Source organism: Saccopteryx leptura, chromosome 4 (assembly GCF_036850995.1).
Source record: "Saccopteryx leptura isolate mSacLep1 chromosome 4, mSacLep1_pri_phased_curated, whole genome shotgun sequence".
In the NCBI taxonomy this organism is placed as follows: Eukaryota; Metazoa; Chordata; class Mammalia; order Chiroptera; family Emballonuridae; genus Saccopteryx; species Saccopteryx leptura.
Window position 1 is genome coordinate 122,795,100 of NC_089506.1, and position 23,353 is coordinate 122,818,452.

General features: G+C 45.0%; 1 protein-coding gene across 2 annotated transcripts; it reads left to right on the top strand.

Moving 5' to 3' along the window:
- The first annotated feature begins 15,906 nt into the window (after positions 1 to 15,906).
- Positions 15,907 to 23,353, top strand: BIRC5 (baculoviral IAP repeat containing 5). Of its 2 annotated transcripts, XM_066381407.1 has the most exons (4): positions 15,907 to 16,084; positions 16,274 to 16,383; positions 18,942 to 19,059; positions 22,444 to 23,353. In XM_066381407.1, exons 1-4 carry the CDS (start codon positions 15,911 to 15,913, stop codon positions 22,531 to 22,533), a joined length of 492 nt encoding a protein of 163 aa, XP_066237504.1. In that variant the 5' UTR covers positions 15,907 to 15,910; the 3' UTR covers positions 22,534 to 23,353. The 2 variants fall into 2 exon arrangements, with proteins under 2 accessions (XP_066237504.1, XP_066237505.1); XM_066381408.1 differs by lacking the exon at positions 18,942 to 19,059.

Consider the following 23,353-nt stretch of genomic DNA (forward strand, 5'->3'; position numbering starts at 1 on the left):
ATGCCCTGTGACATGGTATACTGTCACCTGCTTCTGGTGTCCTATTTCCCATAAGGCCTGCCACATAGGCCTGACCTCATTGCAAACACTGCATTATCATCTGCTGGTTAATGTTCCAGGTAGCAATCTAAAGGGTCAGTCCATGATAGACAGCCCAGCTGTCAGTGCAAATTGCTGTGAACCAGCACAGCTAGTAATTCCAGGTCCTGAGGGAGAACAGCATGGAATTAAGAAAATAGACTCACCGAGAAAAGAGAATGGGATCCGGAGGCCTCTGCAATGCTGATGGTAAGATCAGAGAGTGAGAGCCCCTGGTCTTGCTTTATTATATAGCTTAGACAATTAAAGCCTTTAAGCCAATATACAAACAAGAAAGTCTCTGATACAAAGCCACTTATCTGAGGCATAATGGGATTCCTCATAAGAGTGCACACCCCACATCATGCAACAGTCAAGGATGTGGAGAAAAGTTTAGTTTTGAGAAGTGTGTTGAGAAGATCTTAGTCTTAAAAGGGTGTGTGGAAGATCTTAGTATTAGAAGGCTGGAGAAGAGCTTAGTTTTACACTAAGCCCTAGGCCTAGGTTGTAAGGATTTTGTCATCTTACAGTCTGTCTCCCACAGCAAGTCACCAGAGGTGAAGGTTCATTAAGAGCAACTAGCCATATGGCTCTTAATTTCGCCCATTGGCTGATTTGGCCTGTACCTGTGTCCATCCAAATAGTCTCAGTGGCCGAGTGAAAGAATATGGCCATCTACTTGGCCAGCTGACCCCTGCTAGAACCATCAGTATACCAGACATTCTCAAGGATGGGCATTCACCCCTTCTAGTAGGGACTAACTTCAGGTTCTGTCTCCTGAGCCCCAGCTGCACCTGACTCTAAGGTCGCATAGGTGACTGGACTCAAGACTTCCCGCACTTCTGCTGTCAATGGGCTGGTGCTAAGAGCACAGCATTGTATGCACCCCACTTGACCAGGGTGGAGGTTTGGGCCATACCACTGCAAGGTATGGTTGCCCAATCTCTCACCCATTCTGCAATAGGGTATGTGGTCTTGACCGTAACTGGAGTTGTGGTCATAATACTCTCAGTGGCTAGGAGGGCAGTGCACACAGTTGCCAACTGTTTCTCCACTAATGAGTAATAGACTTTAGTGCCTTTCCACAATTGGGATCAAAACCCAATAGGTTGCCATAGGCATTCTGTCTGTTGCCACAAGTGTCATCCAAACCCCTCAGGGGTTACGTGGACATCAAGCTCACAGGGCCTGGCAGGATCAAACACATTCAATGCCTGTGCCACTTTGACAGCTCTCTTAGCTACTGCAAATGCAACTTGTGCCTGCTCAGTCCAATCCCAGCAAACCCCCTTCCAACCTAGACCTAGGAATTCCTGTAACTGCTTTACCATAGTGGGCATGGGGTATGCTTGGATCTTATCTATAACTGCGTCAGGGATAACCTTTGTCTTACCCAACCAGACAACCCCTAGGAACTTAACAGATACCCAGGTCCTTGTAATTTGCCCTCATTGACCGTCCAGCTACACACTTTCATATGGGATAGCAGGGTAGGGACTGCTTGCTCCAATTCTGGAAGAGTCGCTAGTTAGCATAATGTCATTGATATAATGATACATATGAACTGCCTCTGTTTGTTTCCATTTAGCCAGGTCAGCAGCCACCAGCCCGTGACACAAGGTGGGGCTATGCAAATAGCCCTGGGGTAATACTGTAAAGGTCCATTGCTGCCCTTCCCAAGTGAAGGCAAATTGGTCTTAACTCTCTGCAGCTATATCAACAGAGAAAAAGGCATTAGCCAAGTCTGCCACAAAGTGGTATGTCCCCAACTCATGGCTTAACCAATCCACCAGGTTAGCTATTGAGGGTACAGCAGCATGAAAAGGGGAAACAACTTTATTAAGTTCCCTGTAATCCATTGTCATTCACCAGATTGCATCTGATTTGTGCGCAGGCCACACTGGGGAATTGTAAGGGCTGTGTGCTGGCCAGATGATCCCCACCTTTTCTAGTTCGAGGATCATCCCAGTGATTTCTTCATAGCCGCCTGGAAAGTGGTACTGCTTCGTGCTAGTCACACCCCGGGGAACAGGTAATTGCAAGGGGGAATGTGCTGCATGTCCCTGCAACACTGCCTTCACAACCTAGACTTGCAGATGGAACTCCCAACTATAGTTTCCAACCACAGTCCTTGTAAGACATCTACCTTATATGGCTTAGGAGGCAGTCTTCCTATCCCCAATGAAATAGTTATTGGCTGCACTTGAACAGTTTGGCCCCATAACCATCAATGGCCACTGGGGTCCAGGTCCCAGCAAACCATTCTGGGTTCTCATAAAGAAGGAAACATTCTGCACCTGTATCCACCAAGGCCAATACCAGTTGTATGTTAGAAGGAGACCAATGGATAGCCAGTTCCACGTGTGGCCTCCAGTCCCTGCCTGTCCCTATTAGACAGGTCCCTCAGCCTTCCCCCTACTCAAACTGGAACAGCAGGTCTTGGGGGTCCTCCTCTCCCTCAGCAGTCTCCATCATATAATCTTGTAACCATGCCGCCCGTGCACCAACTGTTTTATTGGTAGCTGCTGGGGCCGTTTGTCTCAGCAGTTGGACTCTCTGTCCTGGTTTAAGCTGCTGCCAAAACTCCAAAATAACCTTATTATGCTTGCCATCCAATTTCTCCCTATCTGCCCCAGCCGCAATTAAATCCACCCACATCTGTATTCAGGTAAGTTTCACAGGCCCATTCCTCTTGCTAGTCGGAGGGGGGTAGCATGGGCAGCAGCCCTCACAGCTTTGTGATTCCGTGCTGCCTCCAGCTCCCCCAAATCTGCTACTATCTGTGTAACCATGTTGATAGGCTGTCCCACATAAGGGCTCAGGATTGCCACTAGTGACCCAAAAAGGGCTGATGGGGCGCTGCAGAGAATAAGTTCCCGAATCCTGGCCATAAACAGTTTCTCATCTGGTCCACAGGGCCCCGGGTGGAAAGCAGCATTCTTCATACCTAGTTTCTGAAGGACCTTTACTAACTCACTACAGCACTGCCACTAACTCACTGCCCCCAGCAAGTCCCCAGCATTCTGCCAGACTGTACAAATGGCAGCCATCACTCATTCTAATAGGGTATGGTTTTCTGGGTTGTCATGGCAGTTCTGAAGACACTGCCTCATGGAGGAGTTTGTGGTAATGGCAGCCAATTTCTCCATCTCTGTTCCAGAGAGCATGATGCCATTCACCCCCTATGTCCCACATCTCAGCAGCCAGGCTGCCAGGGGCTCCATGGGTTTCTGCCTGAATTGCACCCCCAACTCCATCAGCTCTGCCTGGGTGTAAGGCCAGACCACAGAGTGCCCCACTATTGTGGAGGAGGCTGTGGTTGCCCCTGAGGGACTCTTTGCTGTAACCTGGTGAATAACAGTGGATTATAGGGAACTTAATAAAGTTGTTCCCCCTTTGCTTCTTGGTGATCACCAGCCAAGCTCTGAGTCTGGGGATAGCAGTTGCAGCCTGAGCCCCACCTCAGAAGAGGAGGAATAAGAAACACCTGCTCCTGCCAACTCAGAGCCACTCCTCCGGCAGGAATGCAGGTCCGTCTTCTGCGTCTGCTTCAGTTCCTGTGGCTGCTGGCTCTTAGCCTGAAGCTGACTCTCAAGCTCCTGAACTTGCAGTTGTTTCTCCAACAGCTGTGGGTGCCAACGTTCAGCTTCCAGGGCAAACTGCAACTTGTGAACCCACAATTCCTTCTCCAGAGATTGCTCCAGTTCCAGGCGCTGTTGGTGTTCAGCCTGCACCTCACACCACAACTCTCTTACCCAGTCGGCCTCCCTCTCCAGTGCTGGCTCCAGTTCACACAGTTGCTGGTTCTCAGCCTGCAGTCTGACTTGCAGTTCTTGGATCTGCTACTGTTTCTCCAGTGACTGTTCCACTCGTGCCATTGTTGCCACTCAGTCCACAGCTCACCCTGGAGCTTTTGATCTCGGGCTGCCTCTTGCACAGAGCTCTCAGTTTCCTCTTACAGGGATGTAAAAGACACCCAGCCTGCAGCCCCCAAAAGGACAGCTATGAGGAACCATACACTGGAGAACAAGGACCACTCCTCTACCCCACCCTTCAAGGGTGTCGGTGGCTCCATACCAATCTGCTCCAAACCCTGCCAACTACACCAGATGTAAGGCTGATGGCTGAGGCCAGGCAGGTCCACAGTAAATTTGGGCAGATGGTAGAGAAACTGCGGAGCCAGAAAGTGTTGGGCCATACCTGTCAGGGACTGAAAAACCGACAGGGTTTTTGCAGTTTAGATTTTTGGGGGACAGAGGTGTGGGAAATTGGCTGTAAGCTGACAGTCTGCCCAACCCCCCACCTCACTTGCCTGATTAGGTTGCAAAAGGCTGTTAAGCTGTGGTGCTGGATTGTTTACACTACCCCCCATGTTCCCCGGAAAGACTGGAGGCAAGTTTCTTCTACCCTCTGTTTTGTGTAAACTTAAGATGTTAAGTATGGTGGGAGTTTTCTGCACTTGGTAAAATTCTTAGGTTGCCTTGGAAATGTGATCAGAGATCGCACTGATTTGCTAATGGCCCGCTTTGTCCTATAAATAAAGCAAGACGCAGTTTTTGAGAGTGGTCTGTTTCTGCTATCAGCTTTGCAGAGCCCTCCCAAACCCATTCTTTAATTCTTTAAGCATATTTTCTTAATTCCACACCGTTCCCACTCAGGACCTGGAATTACTAGTTGCGCTGGTTCACGACACATACCTATTTATTGGAGGCTCACAAAGACAGGTGAACAAATAAACAATAAAAGGGAAAGAGTTAATAAACAAAGGAAAAGCTGCTATTTGTAGTAAAGGCAAGGGAGCAAGGAAAACCACACTTCACCTCACGGTGGCGGGAGAGTGACCTAGGAGAACTGCCACCCAGGGAAGCACCCACGGCCTTACATAGGCTGTGCACACGTCCCTCTGCCACTTGCTCATGTACTAATTAAGCAAAGTGTCTGCAGCTGGTAAACCCGCAGGTAAGCCTAACATGGCTGCCCCACATCCCCTACCACCCACAGGCTGCTAGTATCATTGAGCGGTATAATGGACTCTTAAAGCAGGGACTGCAACAGGAGGGAGGCACTAGTTCCCTTACTGGATAGATATGCTGCTTGTGGACAGTACTCCAGATTTTGAATGAGAGACCTTGACAAGGGTGCGGGGGCAGCTTTGGTGGATTCCCTCTTGCACTGGGCAGCTGCTCCCATCCAGTTATAGAAGCACACCAAGGACACCTTGCTCAATTGGGCTTTGGGCAACAGGGCAATGTGCTTTTGCCTGCCCCAACATCCCTCCTTAAAGTCCAGTGGCTTCAATGGGTGTGGCCCTGGACTGTACAGGCCCCCTACCTATGATGGGTGGCCAGGTTGGCACTGTGGGGTAGGAGGCTAGAGGTGGACCTCCAGTTAACTCCATGGGCAACCAGCACCTGGCCACCTAAGGGAGAAGTGTATTATCGCTTGAGTGCTCAGGAAGACAGCATTATGAAGGGCACCTTTGTAATTTCTATTTTTAAAATTTTATTTATTTATTTATTTATTTTGTGACAGAGACAGAGAGAGGGACAGACAGGAAGGGAGAGAGATGATCAATTCTTCATTGTGGCTCCTTAGTTGTTCATTGATTGATTTCTCATATGTGCCTTGACCGGGGGGCTACAGCAGACGGAGTGCCCCCTTGCTCGAGCCAGCAACCTTGTGCTCAAGCTGGTGAGCCTTGGCTCAAACCAGATGAGCTCGCGCTCAAGCTGGTGACCTCAGGGTCTTGAACCTGGGTCCTCCACATCCCAGTCCGTTGCTCTATCCACTGCACCACTGCTTGGTCAGGCTATAGGACCAAATTTTATATGTGGGGAGCTTGAGGTGACATCCCTCCTCTATGCCATATGATAGTATGATTACCTTGACCACCAGCTGTAATTAAACCATTGTTCTTATGCCACCTTAAAACAGCACTCTGACCTTTTACTCGGGTGAAATATGAGGGCTTTAATCTATCATGTTTCATGTACAGATGTATTACTTTTAAATCCATATCCTTGTAACAAATGTTTTTTCCTTCTCCTTTACTGTTATTTTTGACAATAGAGAGCCAAGCTTGAGCTTCTATTTTTAAACAATGTGGCTCATGTCCTATACATATAGGTAATCCCTCAACTTCTGTTGTATAATTTTCTAATTTCATACCTTCTTCTGAAGGTGCTAAGGGACCTCGTATCATCAAAAGGTCCTGGAAGCCAATTAGAGTCATTAACAAAAATAAGAAAGGCACTATCTTCCTAATGAATAGCTCTACTTAATGGAGGATTAGGGATATATGCCTAATAATTAAAATTTTCAGCTCTACTTACCGGAATTGTTACCAAAGCAAACATTGCTAAAACCAAGTTAGTAGCATTTTCTTCTTTTCTAGTAGCTTGTAGCATCTTTTTACCATTAAAGGTCAGCTTTTTAAGTTGACTCCAACTTGGTATTTTAGACTTTTCAATACCAAGCAGCAGCATCTTTAAGATTCTTCTTTTGAAATTTATTTCTTCTATCTCAGAAATGGGCGGATATGGAAAGAATCTATTGTTCTTATTCATGTTGTCAGTTTAATTCTGCAAGCAGGACTCCTAAGGACTTCACCGGATTCTGCAATGACACAAGCAAACCCTCTTCCCCGATGTTGCACTACACCAGGTACCTATTGATCCAACTCATTTTTATAATGCACAGGTTGATTAGTCTTAGAACTGTTATTTTTTGTCCAATGTCTATCTTCAGCAGTCATATTATCTTCTCCTGTATTTAAGAAATTTAAAGTAAATAAAGCTTTATGTAACATAAGTCTAGGGGATAATCTTCTCTCTCCTTTTTGTTTAAGTAACATATTTTTTAGAGTGCAATTACTGCATTCAATAATTGCTTGTCCTTGTGAATTATATGGAATTTTAGTAGTATGTTTAATATTCTAAAATGCTAAGAATTGTTGAAATTTAGCAGATGTATAGGCAGGACTATTGTCAGTTTTAATTGCTTTAGGAATGCCTGTAACATTAAAAGCTTCAATAAGGCCCTGGCCGGTTGGCTCAGTGGTAGAGCGTCAGCCTGGCGTGCAGGAGTCCCGGGTTCGATTCCCGGCCAGGGCACATAGGAGAAGCGCCCATCTGCTTCTCTACCCCTCCCCCTCTCCTTCCTCTCTGTCTCTCTTTTCCTCTCCTGCAGCTGAGGCTCCATTGGAGCAAAGTTGGCCTGGGCGCTGAGGATGGCTCTATGGCCTCTGCCTCAGGCACTAGAATGGCTCTGGTTACAACAGAGCAACACCCCAGATGGGCGGAGCATCACCCCCTGGTGGGCATGCCGGGTGGATCCTGGTTAGGCGCATGCGGGAGTCTGTCTGACTGCCTTCCCATTTCCAACTTCAGAAAAATACAAAAAAAAAAAAAAAGCTTCAGTAAGATGTTGAATGACACAATCAGCCTTTTCTCTAGGCAAAGGTGTGGACTATCAAAAGGAAGAATAAATATCAATAAAACTGTACCTAAGATAGTTTTCTAAAAGAAGAAATATGAGTAATATCTATTTGCTACAGTTTATTACTGTGTTGCCCTCTAGAATTCATTCCTCCTAGTAATGGAGGAATATTTATAATACTATACTGAGGACAGTTTCTAACAATATTCTGAGCTTCTTGCCTGGTCATTTAAAATTTTTGCATTAAACCTTTTCTATTTGTATGAGTCTCTGTATGAAATTTAGTAGCTATTTCTATTGATCTAATGAGTAATTGATTAACTTTATTATTTGTAGTAGACATAGGTCCTGGTAAAGCTGTATGAGAACAAATGTGAGTTATATAGACAGGGGAATTTTGTTCCTACAATAAAAGTTGTAACTCTTGCCTGACTGGGCTGTGGCATAGTGGATAGAGCGTCGAACTGGGATGTGGAAGACCCAGGTTCGAGACCCTGAGGTCGCCAGCTTGAGTGAGGGCTTATCTGGTTTGAGCAAAAGCTCACCAGCTTGAGCCCAAGGTCACTGGCTTGAGCAAGGGGTTACTCAGTCTGCTGAAGGCCCGTGGTCAAGGCACGTATGAGAAGGCAATCAATAAACAATTAAGGTGTTGCAATGCGCAACGAAAAACTAATGATTGATGCTTCTCATCTCTCCATTCCTGTCTGTCCCTGTCTATCCCTCTCTCTAACTCTCTCTCTGTCTCTGTAAAAAAAAAAAAAAAAAAAAAAAAGTTGTAACTCTTGAAACAATTTGTGCAATTTAGAACTATCATTTGAAATATAAACAGTTTCTATAAGTTTAACTATGTTCTACATATTATGAATCAGTAACAATGTTAATAGGACAGGATGTTTGAATTTTGTCTTTAGCTATAATTAAACTATACTGATTTAAGGTTTCAGAAGTATCTTTAAGGATGACTGAAAGTTCAGCATTATTGTCACAAGCTATTAATATGTCATCTATATAATGGATTATTAAAGATTGAGGATATTTCTGATGAATTTTTTCTAAAGGTTGATTTACATAATGTTGATACAGTGTCGGGCTATTCAACATTGCTTGTGGAAGTAATATAAACTTAGTAAGAATAGTTAGTTATGCTTATTGTTATAGACACAACAGCTAGCATTGTTAGAAACAGAGTTAAGGATGTTTTTAAAGTTTTAGTCTTAATTAAAACATTTTTTGCCTCCTGGGTAAGTTTAATTAATTGTCAAATTTCCCTTTTTTCTACATCTGACTTATGCCGAGGCTTCAATCTTCTGGAAGGTATCTACTGGTCTCCCATATCTGTGGAGATAAGAGCAAATCCTCTCCCCTACATTTTGCCTACATTGCTGTTGTAAATTAGCAAACTGTCCATTTAAAAAGTTTATCTTGGGTAATATTAATAAGGTTAGCATTAGCATTCCGATTAGCATGAATACAGCCTAATTCTTTTACTAAGTCATAAATTGTAACTCTTTCGCTTTTGAAAGAACAGTCCGAGCTAACATTTCTAAATTTTCTGAGATAATACATTCAGAGTCCGTAAAGGAGGATAGTAAAGGAGGATAGTAGTTCCTCCGGATAAGGAGAGTTAGTTCTATAGTGGGAGCAAGCCGTTTTTAACTCTTTAAGAGCTTTGACAGGGATTTGGTCATAGTGAGTATAAAAAACCCCTTGACAGAAAGTTTAGACTATAATTTAAAAAGTTGCTCTTTTAATTATTTCTAAGATAAATGTTTTTCTTTATCAGAGGCCAAATGACCCTTGTTATTTTTCTATTGTAAAAAAAATTTTTAGAGCTTTTTTTTTTTTTTTACAGAGACAGAGACAGAGAGGGGGGGGATAGACAGGGACAGACAGGCAGGAACGGAGAGAGATGAGAAGCATCAATCATTAGTTTTTCATTGCACGTTGTAACGCCTTAATTGTTCATTGATTGCTTTCTCATATGTGCCTTGATCACGGGCCTTCAGCAGACTGAGTAACCCCTTGCTCGAGCCAGCGACCTTGGGTTCAAGCTGGTAGGCTTTTTGCTCAAACCAGATGAGCCGGTGCTCAAGCTGGCGACCTCGGGGTCTCGAACCTGGGTCCTCTGCATCCCAGTCCGATGCTCTATCCACTGCACCACTACCTGGTCAGGCCTTAGAGCTTTGTTTCAGGACTTTCCCTAAGCCTTGCAGCTTAGTGACTACTGTCTAAGAGGGCTAAAAAGAAAACTAATGTTGCTTAGTAATAAGAGATGCATCAGTTTCTATATCTAAAAGTCTCTTGTATTGTTAAGTCTATTTCAGGGCATCAGAGGAACTAAATTCCCGCTTTCCTTGGTGCCTCTTTTTCAGGATGTGGCCTTACAAGCGGCCAACTGCCTGAAGCAGCTTGAGATAAATTCTTTAAAATGACTTAATTTTACTTAATTCCTTAGTTTTACAGATTTGAGCATATTTTTACACAAAAATAAGACAAATTTTCAACACAGAAACACAAATATAACATATAACTTTAATTAATCCTAATACTTGAATTCTTATTTGATTTTAAAATTTTAATATACCTTACAATGTATTAACCAAATTAGCAAGTCCTAAGGATCCATATTCCATTCAATTTAAATTTAAATGAGCGCTCCTTATAATTTCTAATTTTAAAGCAAAAAATATATGTATGAAACTATTTTTTGAATATAAAAGCTGGCATTTTTAATTTTTGCATGTAAACAATTCAGACCTTAAAAATCACATTTTAGACAACATCAAACAAAAACTAAACAAATTAGAATCATACAAACCAGACTAGACAAACCAAAGAGAAACCTGAGATTTCAGAGCACAGTCAGACTAGAAAGATGCCTGCCTGATTTTAATCAGGACATTTTCTGACAGAGGCACTGTCAATGGATGAGACTAAACAAAATTTCCCCAAGAAAATTCTCTTGACAGCTGCTGGAATATTTCCTATAGTCAGATCCAACACATGTCCCCTGCCTCGGTTTCCAGGCAAAGAATAAGAAAGAAACAAAATGATAGCTCAGAGGATTGTAGCTAAAACACCAAAGAAAATTAGTATTTATTTATTTTATTATTACACAGACTAGAGAATTCTAAGGACTTCATGATTCTTCTATATGTCCCAATTCTAACTGAGTTTGTATCAACTGATGTAAAGCTGCAAGCTTTTCTTCCTTGTGTCCAACTCCAAGATCTGCATCCAGGCTTTAAGACAGGCAATCTAATCTGAGCTATAACAGCATCAGTATAACCAGTTTGTTGTCCCACAGCTGTATAAGTGCCAGCGCCGATGAGCATTTCAAAAGTAGCTCCCGGGGGATTATTTTTGGTGTCTATGCAAGATATTTGAAGAGCCTCCTCTCTCCACCAAGATTTGAATTATAAATATTGTCCTGGTTCCAAAACCATACTAGCAAGTAAATCCCAATCCAAAGGAATCATTAAATGATCATTACAATAGGAAGAAATAGGCCTTGAACATACGGGAACTGAGGTCCATACATAGCAAAAGATTGAGTAGCTTTAAGAAAGTAAATTCAGGCCCTGGCCGGTTGGCTCAGCGGTAGAGCGTCGGCCTGGCGTGCGGGGGACCCAGGTTCAATTCCCGGCCAGGGCACATAGGAGAAGCGCCCATCTGCTTCTCCACCCCCCCCCCTTCCTCTCTGTCTCTCTCTTCCCCTCCCGCAGCCAAGGCTCCATTGGAGCAAAGATGGCCCAGGCGCTGGGGATGGCTCCTTGGCCTCTGCCCCAGGCGCTAGAGTGGCTCTGGTCGCGGCAGAGCGACACCCTGGAGGGGCAGAGCATCGCCCCCTGGTGGGCAGAGCGTCGCCCCTGGTGGGCGTGCCGGGTGGATCCCGGTCGGGCGCATGCAGGAGTCTGTCTGACTGTCTCTCCCCGTTTCCAGCTTCAGAAAAAAAAAAAAAAAAAAGAAAGTAAATTCAATTTGGTCGAATTGAACATCATACCCTCCCCCAGGATGTTGAGCATTAGGAGGGAACAGCTGTAGAATAATTGGAAAAATAGATGCAGAAAAATTACTAGAATTCGATTCTAAATTATCATGACACATAAGCACCTGTTGCATTTCAGAAATTTCAGGGAATTGAAAAATCCTTCCCCTGCCAGTACCAATTAATTCTTGACCTTGAATTGGAGGAGCCGTAGGCTCACATGTATCTTGCTTTTTAACAGGATAAGCAGTATACCGATTTCCAATCTCCTGTTGTTCCAGTGTAAGTTGTAATTTATTTTAATGTTTTAGACAGGCAACATCATCCATAGGGGCTCCCTCGTTTTTTGGGAAAGAGGGATGAAAGCCTGTGGATGGCTGAATTTCATTAACATTATCAATAACTTCAGAAGCAGAGACAGTATTATCCAAGTCATTATTCTGTTCATTCTGTGCTGAATCAAGTTCTTCAGGATCATTATAAATAACCTCACTCAAGTCTTTAACAGAATCTCCATCTGATTGCAAAGGGACAAGGGTTGTAGCAATAAGATTTTAAGGAGCCTACATTTCAGCATCAAGCGGATCTCCGTGCTGATGAACACAGCGTAAAGATTTCCCTACTTGTTGCCAAACATTCAAATTCAATTGATTATGCCTGACCAGGTGGTGGCACAGTGGATAGAGCATCAGACTGGGATGCAGAGGACCCAGATTCGAGACCCGATGGTCACCAGCTTGAGTGCAGGCTCATCTGGTTTGAGCAAAAGCCCACCAGCTTGAACCCAAGGTCGCTGGCTCAAGCAAGGGGTTACTTGGTCTGCTGAAGGCCCGTGGTCAAGGCACATATGAGAAAGCAATCAATGAACAACTAAGGTGTTGCAACGCACAATGAAAAACTAATGATTGATGCTTCTCATCTATCTTTATTCATGTCTGTCTGTCCCTGTCTATCCCTCTCTCTGACTCACTCTCTGTCTCTGTAAAAAATAAAAAAATTTAAAAAAATTCAATTGATTATGATGTTCAGGAGTATACCAATAACAATGTTTCTGAATAGCATTTAGAAGACGTAACAAAACTTTGTCTTTTGCCTGACCGGGCGGTGGCACAGTGGATAGAGCATCGGACTGAGATGCGGAGGACCCAGGTTTGAGACCCCAAGGTCACCAGCTTGAGCGTGGGGCTCATCTGGTTTGAGCAAAGCTCACCAGGTCGCTGGCTTGAGCAAGGGGTTGCTCGGTCTGCTGTAGCCCCATGGTCAAGGCACATATGAGAGGGCGATCAATGAACAACTAAGGTGTCACAACGAAAAAAAACTGACAATTGATGCTTTTCATCTCTCTCCATTCCTGTCTGTCCCTGTCTATCTCTCTCTCTGACTCTCTCTCTCTGTCTCTGTAAAAGAAAAACAACTTTGTCTTTTTTTTTCTTTTTTTTTCTTTTTAGAGAGGAGAGAGAGAGAGACAGAGAGAGAGAAGGGGGGAGGAGCTGGAAGCATCAACTCCCATATGTGCCTTGACCAGGCAAGCCCAGGGTTTCGAACTGGCGACCTCAGTATTTCCAGGTCAACACTTTATCCACTGTGCCACCACAGGTCAGGCAACAACTTTGTCTTTTATCTGAATTCCAGATCCCTTTAAAAGGGATTTTAAAACTTGTACATAGTCATCTAATAAAGAATGGGAATTCCCCATGACTTTGCTAGTTTTCCCCAAAGTTTCACATACACAGAGCATCTAATTTATCCTTTCGGTTTTGCCCGTTCCTAATCTCTTCTTAAGGCCCCACAGTAGGTGCCAAATGTTGTTGTGAGTCGGGCGCAGAGAGACAGATCAGCAGACAAAATCATTGTGGAGCAAAGGACGACCGCTCGCTCAGGTAAATGACACCAAGTTCGCGTTGTGTCCTATTTTTATTCACAAGATTTCAAGAAGCTTATTTACTTAGAAATTGGCATAGCATCAAGCATAATCTTTACTTAAAGATACATGGAATACATCTGCATGATAGCTTAGTAACAATATAATATCAAAAGGCATTAACTGTTATTGCTTCTATGGTTTCCACAACATTCCTTCCTTTTATCTCAAGAAATAGCCTTAAAGGGAACAGTAAAATCTTATGAAAATGTTTTACTGGGAAGACAGTCTAGCAACCGCTTTCGGTCACACAGACTTGTTCCAGTGACTTGCCTTCGAATTACAAAACAATTCTCTTGGCAAAACATTCTTTTCTTGTTGGCTGTGTTCCCATCCAAAGTCATGCAATGGATTACTTCACTACAAGCATCTTAGAAGAAAACATAGACAGTAAGCTCTTCAACATCTCTCGCAGCAATATATTTGCTGATTTATCTCCATGGGCAAGTGAAATAAAAGACAGAATGAACAAATGGGACTATATCAAAATAAAAAGATTTTTCACAGCTATAGACAATAGGAACAGAATAAAAAGGCAAACCACACAATGGGAGAACATATTTGACAATATGTCTGATAACCAAAATTTATAAAGAACTTGTAAAACTCAACACCAGGAAGATAAACAATCCAATCAAAAAATGGGCAAAAGAAATGAATAGACACTTCTCCAAAGAGAACATACAGATGGCCAATAGGCATATGAAAAAACGCTCAACATCACTAATCATTAAAGAAATACAAATTAAAACCACAATGAGATATCACCTCACACCAGTCAGAATGGCGCTCATCAACAAATCAACACAGAATAAGTGCTGGCGAGGATGTGGAGAAAAGGGAACCCTCCTGCACTGCTGGTGGGAATGCAGACTGGTGCAGCCACTGTGGAAAACAGTATGGAGATTCCTCAGAAAATTAAAAATTAAACTGCCTTTTGACCCACTACCCCACTTTTAGGAATATACCCCAAGAACACCACAGCACTGTTTCAAAAGGAGAAATGTACCCCAATGTTTATGGCAGCATTGTTCACAATAGCAAAGATCCGGAAACAGCCCAAGTGTCTGTCAGTGGATGAGTGGATTAAAAAGCAGTGGTACATATATACAATGGAATACTATGGGGTCATGAAAAAGAAGGAAATCTTACCTTTTGCGGCAACATGGATGGACATGGAAACTATTATGTTAAGAAATATTATTAGTAATAAATATAATAATGTTAGTAAACATTATGTTATGAAATAAGCCAGGCAGAAAAGTATCATATGACCTCAGTCATTTGAGGAATCCAATGAACAATGTGAATTGAGGAACGGAATTGAGACAGAGGAGGGATCAAAGGGACCAGAGGAAAATAGGACAGAGGGAAAGGGGATGATAGGATGGAATAAAGCTGAAGGGAAGGGGGGAGGGGACAAGGGAGATGTTGAGGGGAATATGGGGGAGGGGGATGCATTCAGGGCAACACTAGAATCTATGTAAATACAATAAATTATAATCAATAAAAAAATTAAAAAAAGAAATCTAGCATTTGGAAGCAAAAGTACTAGAACATAAAGATACTCATATAAAGTCTTTATTGTAGTACTATTTATAAGGGCACAAAATTAGAAACCTAGGGGCTCATCAATCAAGAGCATGACTGGCCTGACCTGTGGTGGCACAATGGATAACGCGTTGACCTGGAAATGCTGAGGTCGCCGGTTCGAAACCCTGGGCTTGCCTGGTCAAGGCACATAATGGGAGTTGATGCTTCCTGCTCCTCCCCCCCTTCTCTCTGTCTCTCTCTCTCCCTCTCTCTCTCCTCTCTAAAAATGAATAAAGAAAAAAAAAAAAAAAAAAAAGAGCATGACTGAATAAGTATCCGGATGCTGCAGCATAGTCAGAGCTCTAGCCATTGACCTGAAGGGATCTCTAATCCTGGAAGGATTCTGATGGAAAGGGGAGAACAAAACTCCAAGAGTCCACTTCTGGACTTCCAAGAAGCCTCGGTAAAAAGACTTAATAAGAGACAAGTTAATAGTTCAGTCCAGCGAAGGCGAAGGCGGAGGTTGAGCTGTGGATTCCATCTATGTGAACTCTTTTGCCTGGAGGATGCGCGGCCTCCAGACCAACGTGCCGGAGTACACATTCCAATGCGCAGCCCGCACAAAGGTAGGGGGAGCTAGTTTGAAAGTGTTCCAAGAGTGGACGCCCACGAAAACGAGAGTCTGCAGGCTGAAAGGGCTTATACATATTCAGTCGACAGGCACCCCTCCTTAAGTTCATTACAGGGACTTCGACTCATCCTCAGCTCCACTTCCCACTACTCCTTGCTAAGCATGGCAAGAGGCAAATGCTGGACCGAAGTTGCCAGGTGCGCAAGACGCAGAAGCGGACCTGCGCAGGGCGGGACTACAACTCCCAGCACAACCCACGCCTCCCAGCCTCGCATTCCCAGAGGGCCGCGGGGGACGCGCTCTAGAACCGGGCTTTCCCGACATGCCTCGGGGCAGCCGCCAACCACTGGATTTGAATCGTGTCACCCTTCTCTGGGCCCGCGGAATGGGCGCCCCTTCGTTGCCCGAGGTCTGGAAGCTCTATCTCAAGGACTACCGCGTTTCTACGTTCAAGAACTGGCCCTTCCTAGAGGGCTGCGCCTGCACGCCGGAACGGGTGAGACCGCGAAGCCTCCCGGGGTCCCAGACCCGCCCTACTGAGCCCCAGGCCTGCCTGTCCTGCCCCAGAGCCCCGACCCCCGACCCCTGTCCCTGGTGACTCCCTCCCGCGGGGCTCCGGCACCTCTCTGAGTTCCCGAAACTCCGGGACCCCCCTCCGGAGTCTGAGCTATGTTCTCCCTTGCAGATGGCCGCGGCCGGCTTCATCCACTGCCCCACCGAGAACGAGCCCGACTTAGCCCAGTGTTTCTTCTGCTTTAAGGAGTTGGAAGGCTGGGAACCAGATGACGACCCTATGTAAGTACCCCGGTTCCCCTCGCTGCGCTTCCTAGGTGGCCCGCTGCACCGGGAGCTTGTGGTTTGAGCTGAGCTCGGGAAGACTAGTTGAATTTCGAAGATATGTAGTGAAGGAGCCGCGGTTTCTTAGCCTCGTTTGGCACCCTCAGCAGCTGCTGCGAATGGACGAACCTCTTATGTGCTGGCGCCTCAGTGATGCTTTCGATCTAATCCTGATTTGGCCAAATGCTCTCAGTGTACATGTTGGAGAGAGGCTTGTTCTTGGAGATGCTTGATGCCTTTCAGGTTCGACCAAATATAGGAGCGATCCTGTTGTGACCAAGGGACACCCAGGTGCTTTTCTCCTTTAATAGTTTTTAAATCTGAAGTTTTGTTGAGCTTTGTTATGGTAGTATAATGTTATAGTAATTAAATATATAGAAATATAGAAAAAAACATAGAAGATCTATAAAAATAAGTTAGGATATAATATTAAAAGCCTTTAAAGCAAGTGAATAAGGCTATGCCTTCTGAGTGGAGCTAATCTAGTGTGTAGAGATATGATAGGCAAGAATATGCCTTTTTGCCTGACCAGGTGGCACAGTGGATAGAGCATTTGGACTGGGATGCTGAGGACCCAGGTTCGAGACCCCGAGGTCGCCAGCTTGAGCGAGGGCTCATCTGGTTTGAGCAAAGCTCACCAGCTTGGACCCAAGGTCGCTGGCTTGAGCAAGGGGTTACTCGGTCTGCTGAAGGCCCATGGTCAAGGCACATATGAGAAAGCAATCAATGAACAACTAAGGTGTCACAACAAAAAACTGATGATTGATGCTTCTCATCTCTCTTCATTCCTGCCTGTCTGTCCCTATCTATCCCTCTCTCTGACTATCTGTCTGTGTAAAAAAAAAAAAGAAAGAAAGAAAGAATATGCCTTTTGTGCAGGGCCCAGCTAGTGTGTGTGTGAAATTATACAGCTAAAAAAAGAGCTCCTGGGAGAAACTCCCTAAAAATGGCTTGATGTGATAATCCCGTAGATTAACACCTGTTAGAAGGCGTATGCCAGAAAAGGTACTAAAGCTAAGGGCCCCCCCTGCTGCGGTAGTCGCCCAGACTCCAACGTTGAATGTGGACTCTCTCCATGCCTGGACTCTCTCCACGCCGCTCTGACCAAGAACAGCCGAGAGGAGCATGCCAATAGGGCCCCATTAAGCTGTACCCAGGCACTCCAAAAGGCTTTGTGATGGCCTGACCTGTGGTGGCACAGTGGATAAAGCATCGACCTGGAAATGCTGAGGTCGCCGGTTCAAAACCCTGGGCTTGCCTGGACAAGGCACATATGGGAGTTGATGCTTCCAGCTCTTCCCCCCTGTCTCTCTCTCTCTGTGTGTCTCCCCCCCTCTCCTCTCTAAAATGAATAAATGAAATAAAAATTTTTAAAAATTAAAAACAAAACAAACAAAAAAAACAAACAAAAGGCTTTATGAGTAATAAACTGTGTGATTTTTGCAGGTGTGTCTTTCCTCTGGTGGCAATTGGGCTCAGTACCAATAAGTAGAATCCTCACAGCTGCCTCAAGAGTAGTCTCGAAGAGGCCGCTGGCCCTGCTGTTAAGCAGGAGTGTGCCTACTGCACTGGAAAGTTGCATCAGGGAAGCCTGATCAACATAGAGCTCGGACCCTACTGAGACAAGCTATAATTCAAACATTACAAAAACCAATCTTTTAACGTGGTTCTTATCACTGCTGTTTTGGGTTTTGTTCTTGCAGGGACAAGATTCTGTGTATATATGTATCCAGAGAGCACAGCAGCTGTCTTTTCACGTTCTATCCTCACCGTTTCCCTGCTGTCAGAATCTATTGTCTCCATGACTTTAATTTTTTTCCATGGAGGATCACCTGAGTTGTTTCTCTTGTTGCCCAGAAAATGTGTTTGCTCTCATGACCCAGTAGTGGCTGGATGGCATATCAGGAATCACTGGGAAAATACCGGTTGTGTTTTTGGGAGTGGGTAATATTTTCAGATTCTAGTTACTGTTGGCTGTCCCTGTGGACTTTGTGTGGCAGTGTGTTCATCCCAGTACTGTTCTGGTTCAGTGCCGTGCGCTCCACGGGGCTAGTTCCCCATGCAGATAATGATGGTGCGAGGCAGAGAACTCTCCTGGACAAGCCTGGCCCGTGTTGCCCTTATTCCAAACCAGTAGATTATGTAACAATTCCAGTGAAATGAGATTGCTTCAAACAGTTCCTTGAGGATTTTAGAGGGATTTGACATGTGATGTTTCTGGACTTAAACATGTAACACTTTTCCAACTAACTACAGACAGACTCCCAGTAAAATTCATCAGTGCAAGGATATGAGGGGTTGTGTCTGCAGAGGAGAAGGTGCGAAGACAAGCTGCAGGAGAGTTTGGCCTTGACCTAGCACTGGGTCTTCTGCTTTGGACATCACTTTGCTCTTGCAGCCAAGCTGGGTGTCTGGGAGACAGAGGCGGTGGTGGGAGAGGGGCTGTGACAGCGCACTGCTCTGTTTCTCCCTTTACTGACCTTTCTGTTGACGCGCTCCTGTGTTGGTTTTTCTAGAGAGGAACATAAAAAGCACTCATCTGGTTGTGCTTTCCTTTCTGTCAAGAAGCAGTTTGAAGAATTAACCCTTGGTGAATTTTTGAAACTGGACAAAGAAAGAGCCAAGAACAAAATCGTATGTATGACTGGGAGTAAGAACCCTGCTCGGCAATTTTAGTTTTTTTGGGGTTTTTTTTAAGCAAGAGACACAGGAAGGGAGAGAGATGAGAAGCATAAACTCATAGTTGCATAACTTTAGTTGTTCATTGATTGCTTCTCTTACATGCCTTGACCAGGGGACTCCAGCTGAGCCACTGACCCCTTGCTCAAGCCAGTGACCTTGGGCTCAAGCTGGATGAGCCTGCACCCAAGCCAGGACCTCCAGGTTTCGAACTTGGGTCCTCAGTGTCCCAGGATAGTGCTCTCTCCACTGCACCAGCACCGGTCAGGCTGCTCAGTGTCTTTAATACTAAACGTCCCAGCCCCTCACCAACGCTGGGTGAGTAGTTCTCCTTCATCAGCATGTTGAAGCCTGTCAGATGTGCATGTGATGGTACTAAAGGACAGAGCTGCGTTTATCCTGGGGTGTGGTCTCAAGTTGTATTCCTTCAGGGAAAGTGTGTTCAGTGTGCGGTTCCTTCTGATGCTGGGACAATTGAGATGGGAGGTCAGTAATACAGTTTCGTGTATTAGTGGTGGAGACAGAGGGTTTGGAGACATGTAGTGGAGTGCATATCAGGGAAGAGCTATTATGTGTATTGGGGGGAAAGGCTCTGGTCCAACTGGACCTTGGAAGAATTTCTGCAGGTGAACTTTAACTCTTGGACAGACTGGGAGAGTGAAGCTGTGAGTCCCCAAAGAAGAGGCTCTGAGCAGTCTGGGCTGCAGAGAATAAAGGTTGTCAGAGAGAACCAGGACTCTCAGTTAAATCTGAGTTTCAGATACACAGGGAAGAGTTTTTTAGTATCTTTTACATTTTGTATGAGTATTGACTGAAAAATCACTAGTTTCTATGATGATGAAATTTAACTGAGCATTCCTGTCTTTATTTGCTCAACTGGTAACCCTACAGGGAATAAATATTTAGATGTTTTAGTATCCTTGTAGCAAAGCACTGGGCGTCCTGTCATCCTGGTTGTTTCTGCCACTTGCAGACTTTGTGAGTTTCAGCCAGTTTTGGTCACACTTTCCTTGCTTCCAAATGAAGGATAACCCCCCCCCCCCAACCTCAGGTTTTAGAGATCAGTATGAAAGAATTCTTTCTGTCTAATATAGCTGCTTTTAAATGCTAAGGACAAAATTATTTTTTTGTCAGTAAGTGGGGAGAAATCAGTGTTCAGAAAGCAAGCCACAGGAGAGCTGTCTGCTCGCCGGTGGTCTTGGGAACACAGTATTAGAACACAAGTGGGCTAGGGAGGTCAGCATGCTCCGCCATGCCACCGCCTTCTGAGCCGTGGAGTTTCTGTGAAATGGTATTCTTTGTTGTTTTTGCTTTTCACAACTGTTTACAAATGTAAAGACCATTCTTAGCCCAACGGCTATACAAAAACCAGACCGTGGCCTGGTGGATGTGTTCTGCAGGCTGAAGCTGGCTGGCCTCACTCTGGCAAGCAGCAGCGTTGTTTGCATAGGTCAGGACAGCTGAGAGAAAGCTCTGCCTAAGCAAGCGCCTGGCTGCAGCATGTGTGCCTCTGGCGCGTGCTTCCTGCTTCTGCATTGCTGCCTCTGTCTTTTGGGAAAATTGAAGTGAGTTAGAACCAGTGTGGAGGTCAGTCAGTTTAGGGAGTAACCTTCCTGTGGAAGGAAGCAGAGACTGACTTTCATTTGTAAATGGTGCGATCAGAATGCAGTGAACCCCCGCGGGAGAATGGGGTCCTGAACTTGGCTGGCACAGGTTTGCTCAGCAAGTTTTATTGTGATTTTTAATAGTAAGCATCTTGTTTTTTCTTGAACCCCCTTTGTTAGAAAATGTGTAAAATGAAGTTGTTGACCCCTGCATTGTGGTGGTGCTTAAAATTATAGCCTGCCTACCTGGGTCCTAGTTAATCTCAGGATTGTACAGGTACACCATATGTTAGGTGCTGTTTTCTCTTATCAGTGTATTATTATTATTATTATTATTATTTTTTATAGAGACAGAGAGAGGGATAGATAGGGACAGACAGACAGGAACTGAGAGAGATGAGAAGCATCAGTCATTAGTTTTTCCTTGCGCATTGCGACACCTTAGTTGTTCATTGATTGCTTTCTCATATGTGCCTTCACCGCGGGCCTTCAGCAGACCAAGTAACTCCTTGCTCGAGCCAGCAACCTTGGGTCCAAGCTGGTGAGCTTTTTGCTCAAACCAGATGAGCCCACGCTCAAGCTAACGACCTCGGGGTCTCGAACCTGGGTCCTCCGCATCCCAGTCCGACGCTCTATCCACTGCGCCACCGCCTGGTCAGGCTGTCAGTGTATTATTTTTAAAATTAAGTTTTCTTTTAATTTTAAGTAAGCCTTATACATGGGGTAAACTTTAAGATTGCCTTGCTTGGCTCTGGCTGGATAGCTTAGTTGGTGAGAACATTGTCCTGAAATGCAAAGGCTGTGGGTTTGATCCCTGGTCAGAGCATGTACAGGAATAGATCAATGTTTCTGTCTCTCTTTCTCCCTTTCTTTCTCTAGAATCAATCAATTTAAAGAAATGTTAGCCTTTATCATTTTTCTTATTAGAAAGCATTTAACCCAGCCCTGGCCAGTTGACTCAGTGGTAGAGTGTTGGCCTGGTGTGTAGAAGTCCTGGGTTTGGTTCCTGGTCAGGGCACACAGGAGAAGCGCCCGTCTGCTTCTCCACCCTTCCCCCTCTCCTTCCTCTCTATCTCTCTCTTCCCCTCCTGCAGCCAAGGCTCCATTGGAACAAAGTTGGCCCAGGCACTGAAGATGGCTCTATGGCCTCCACCTCAGGCACTAGAATGGCTCCAGTAGCATTGGAGCAATGCCCCAGATGGACAGAGCATCGCCCTCTGGTGGGCATGCCGGGTGGACCCAGTCAGGCGCATGTGGGAGTCTGTCTGACTGCCTCCCTGCTTCTAACTTTGGAAAAAATACAAAAAAAAAAAACAACCAAAAAAACAAAACAAAAAAACATTTAACGCAATAAAGTTCTTGTTTTCTCTGTGACAGAAATCACGGAGAATAAAAATTCAGGCAGGGTGTGCAGTACCTGGGTTTGCTGTGATTGTCACTTGTTCCTCCAGAGATCACTCTTAACAGGATAGAAGGTTGGCAGCTAGGTTGTGGGGTGGCTGGAAGTGAAGGTTTTGTGTCTCAGGACAAGGCTAATGCTCAGCAGGTCTCTTCAGCTGGACAGGAGGGACTCTGGCCTTTCCTGTAGGAACTTCGACACAAGTGGGGTGGGGTGAAGGGTAGACTGCTGGGCTTGCTGCCACCCAAGCTGAGTACTGTCTGAACCTCCCTGATCATAGCCAAGTGTGGTTTGGAAGCTGTTGTTTCAGTTTCATGAGTCTATTCTTATTTTCAGGCAAAGGAAGCCAGCAGTAAGCAGAAGAAATTTGAAGAAACTGCAAAGAAGGTCCGCTGTGCCATCGAGCAGCTGGCAGCCATGGAGTGAGCCCCTGTCGTGTCCCTCTCCCAGAGTGGGGTGTGCTGTTGCCAAGGCCCAGCCCCAATGTGCCAGCCTCTCTGTGGGCCATACAGGGCCTTAGGAAGGGAGAACACCAAAATTCTGAAATGGGAATATTTAAACTGTATTTTTGTTTTCTCTTAAAAGTGGTGCCCCCAGCTACCTTTATCTTTGCACCTGGTGTTGCTAAGAACAGTGACTGATCCTTTATTCTTTGGTAGTTTTGCTGTGTTGATCCTGGACTTGATGATGAACCTGCAGCTTAGATCCTAGAAGGCAAGAAGTTTGGTCAGTGGGCAGAAGCCCTTCCATGACGAAGTGTCTGGGCTTCATGCTGACTGGCTGTTGAGACTCAGATTTGATGGGAATGCGATCATAGGTCCATGATTGCTGGACAAACAGAGAATTAAGGATACCATTTTAAAATTTTATTTGCATAATCTAAATTTATGATGTGCATTTCTTATGTTCCCAGTACTCTGTTTTTATCTCACTTTGACAAGTCCTGCGATCATCCTGTTACCTGCCAGGCCTCTGACTGTGCTGTGTGTATTAAGAGGTTTCCTCACCTGTTCATTTTGTAATCTTTAAGACCGCATGGGTGCAGCTGGTTGCACTGAGCCCAGGCTGCCTCAGGGCTGTCAGTGGGGCTTCTTTCAGGACTGAGGACTGAGTGGCTGGGAGGGATGCGGGAAGGCTGGTGTCCTAAATAAAGCTGGCTTCTTGCTTTCAGGTCTGTTAAGATCCTTCACCTCCAGTGGGCATGTGGCAAGGTTGCAACATGTCTCTGAAACAGGGAAAAGGTCCT

Coding starts and splice junctions, on each gene's coding strand:
- BIRC5 (XM_066381407.1), top strand. CDS start 15,911: ATGCCTCGGGGCAGCCGCCAACCACTGGATTTGAATCGTGTCACCCTT. Junction 16,085..16,273: donor GCGCCTGCACGCCGGAACGG/GTGAGACCGCGA, acceptor TCTCCCTTGCAG/ATGGCCGCGGCCGGCTTCAT. Junction 19,060..22,443: donor AAAGAGCCAAGAACAAAATC/GTATGTATGACT, acceptor TCTTATTTTCAG/GCAAAGGAAGCCAGCAGTAA.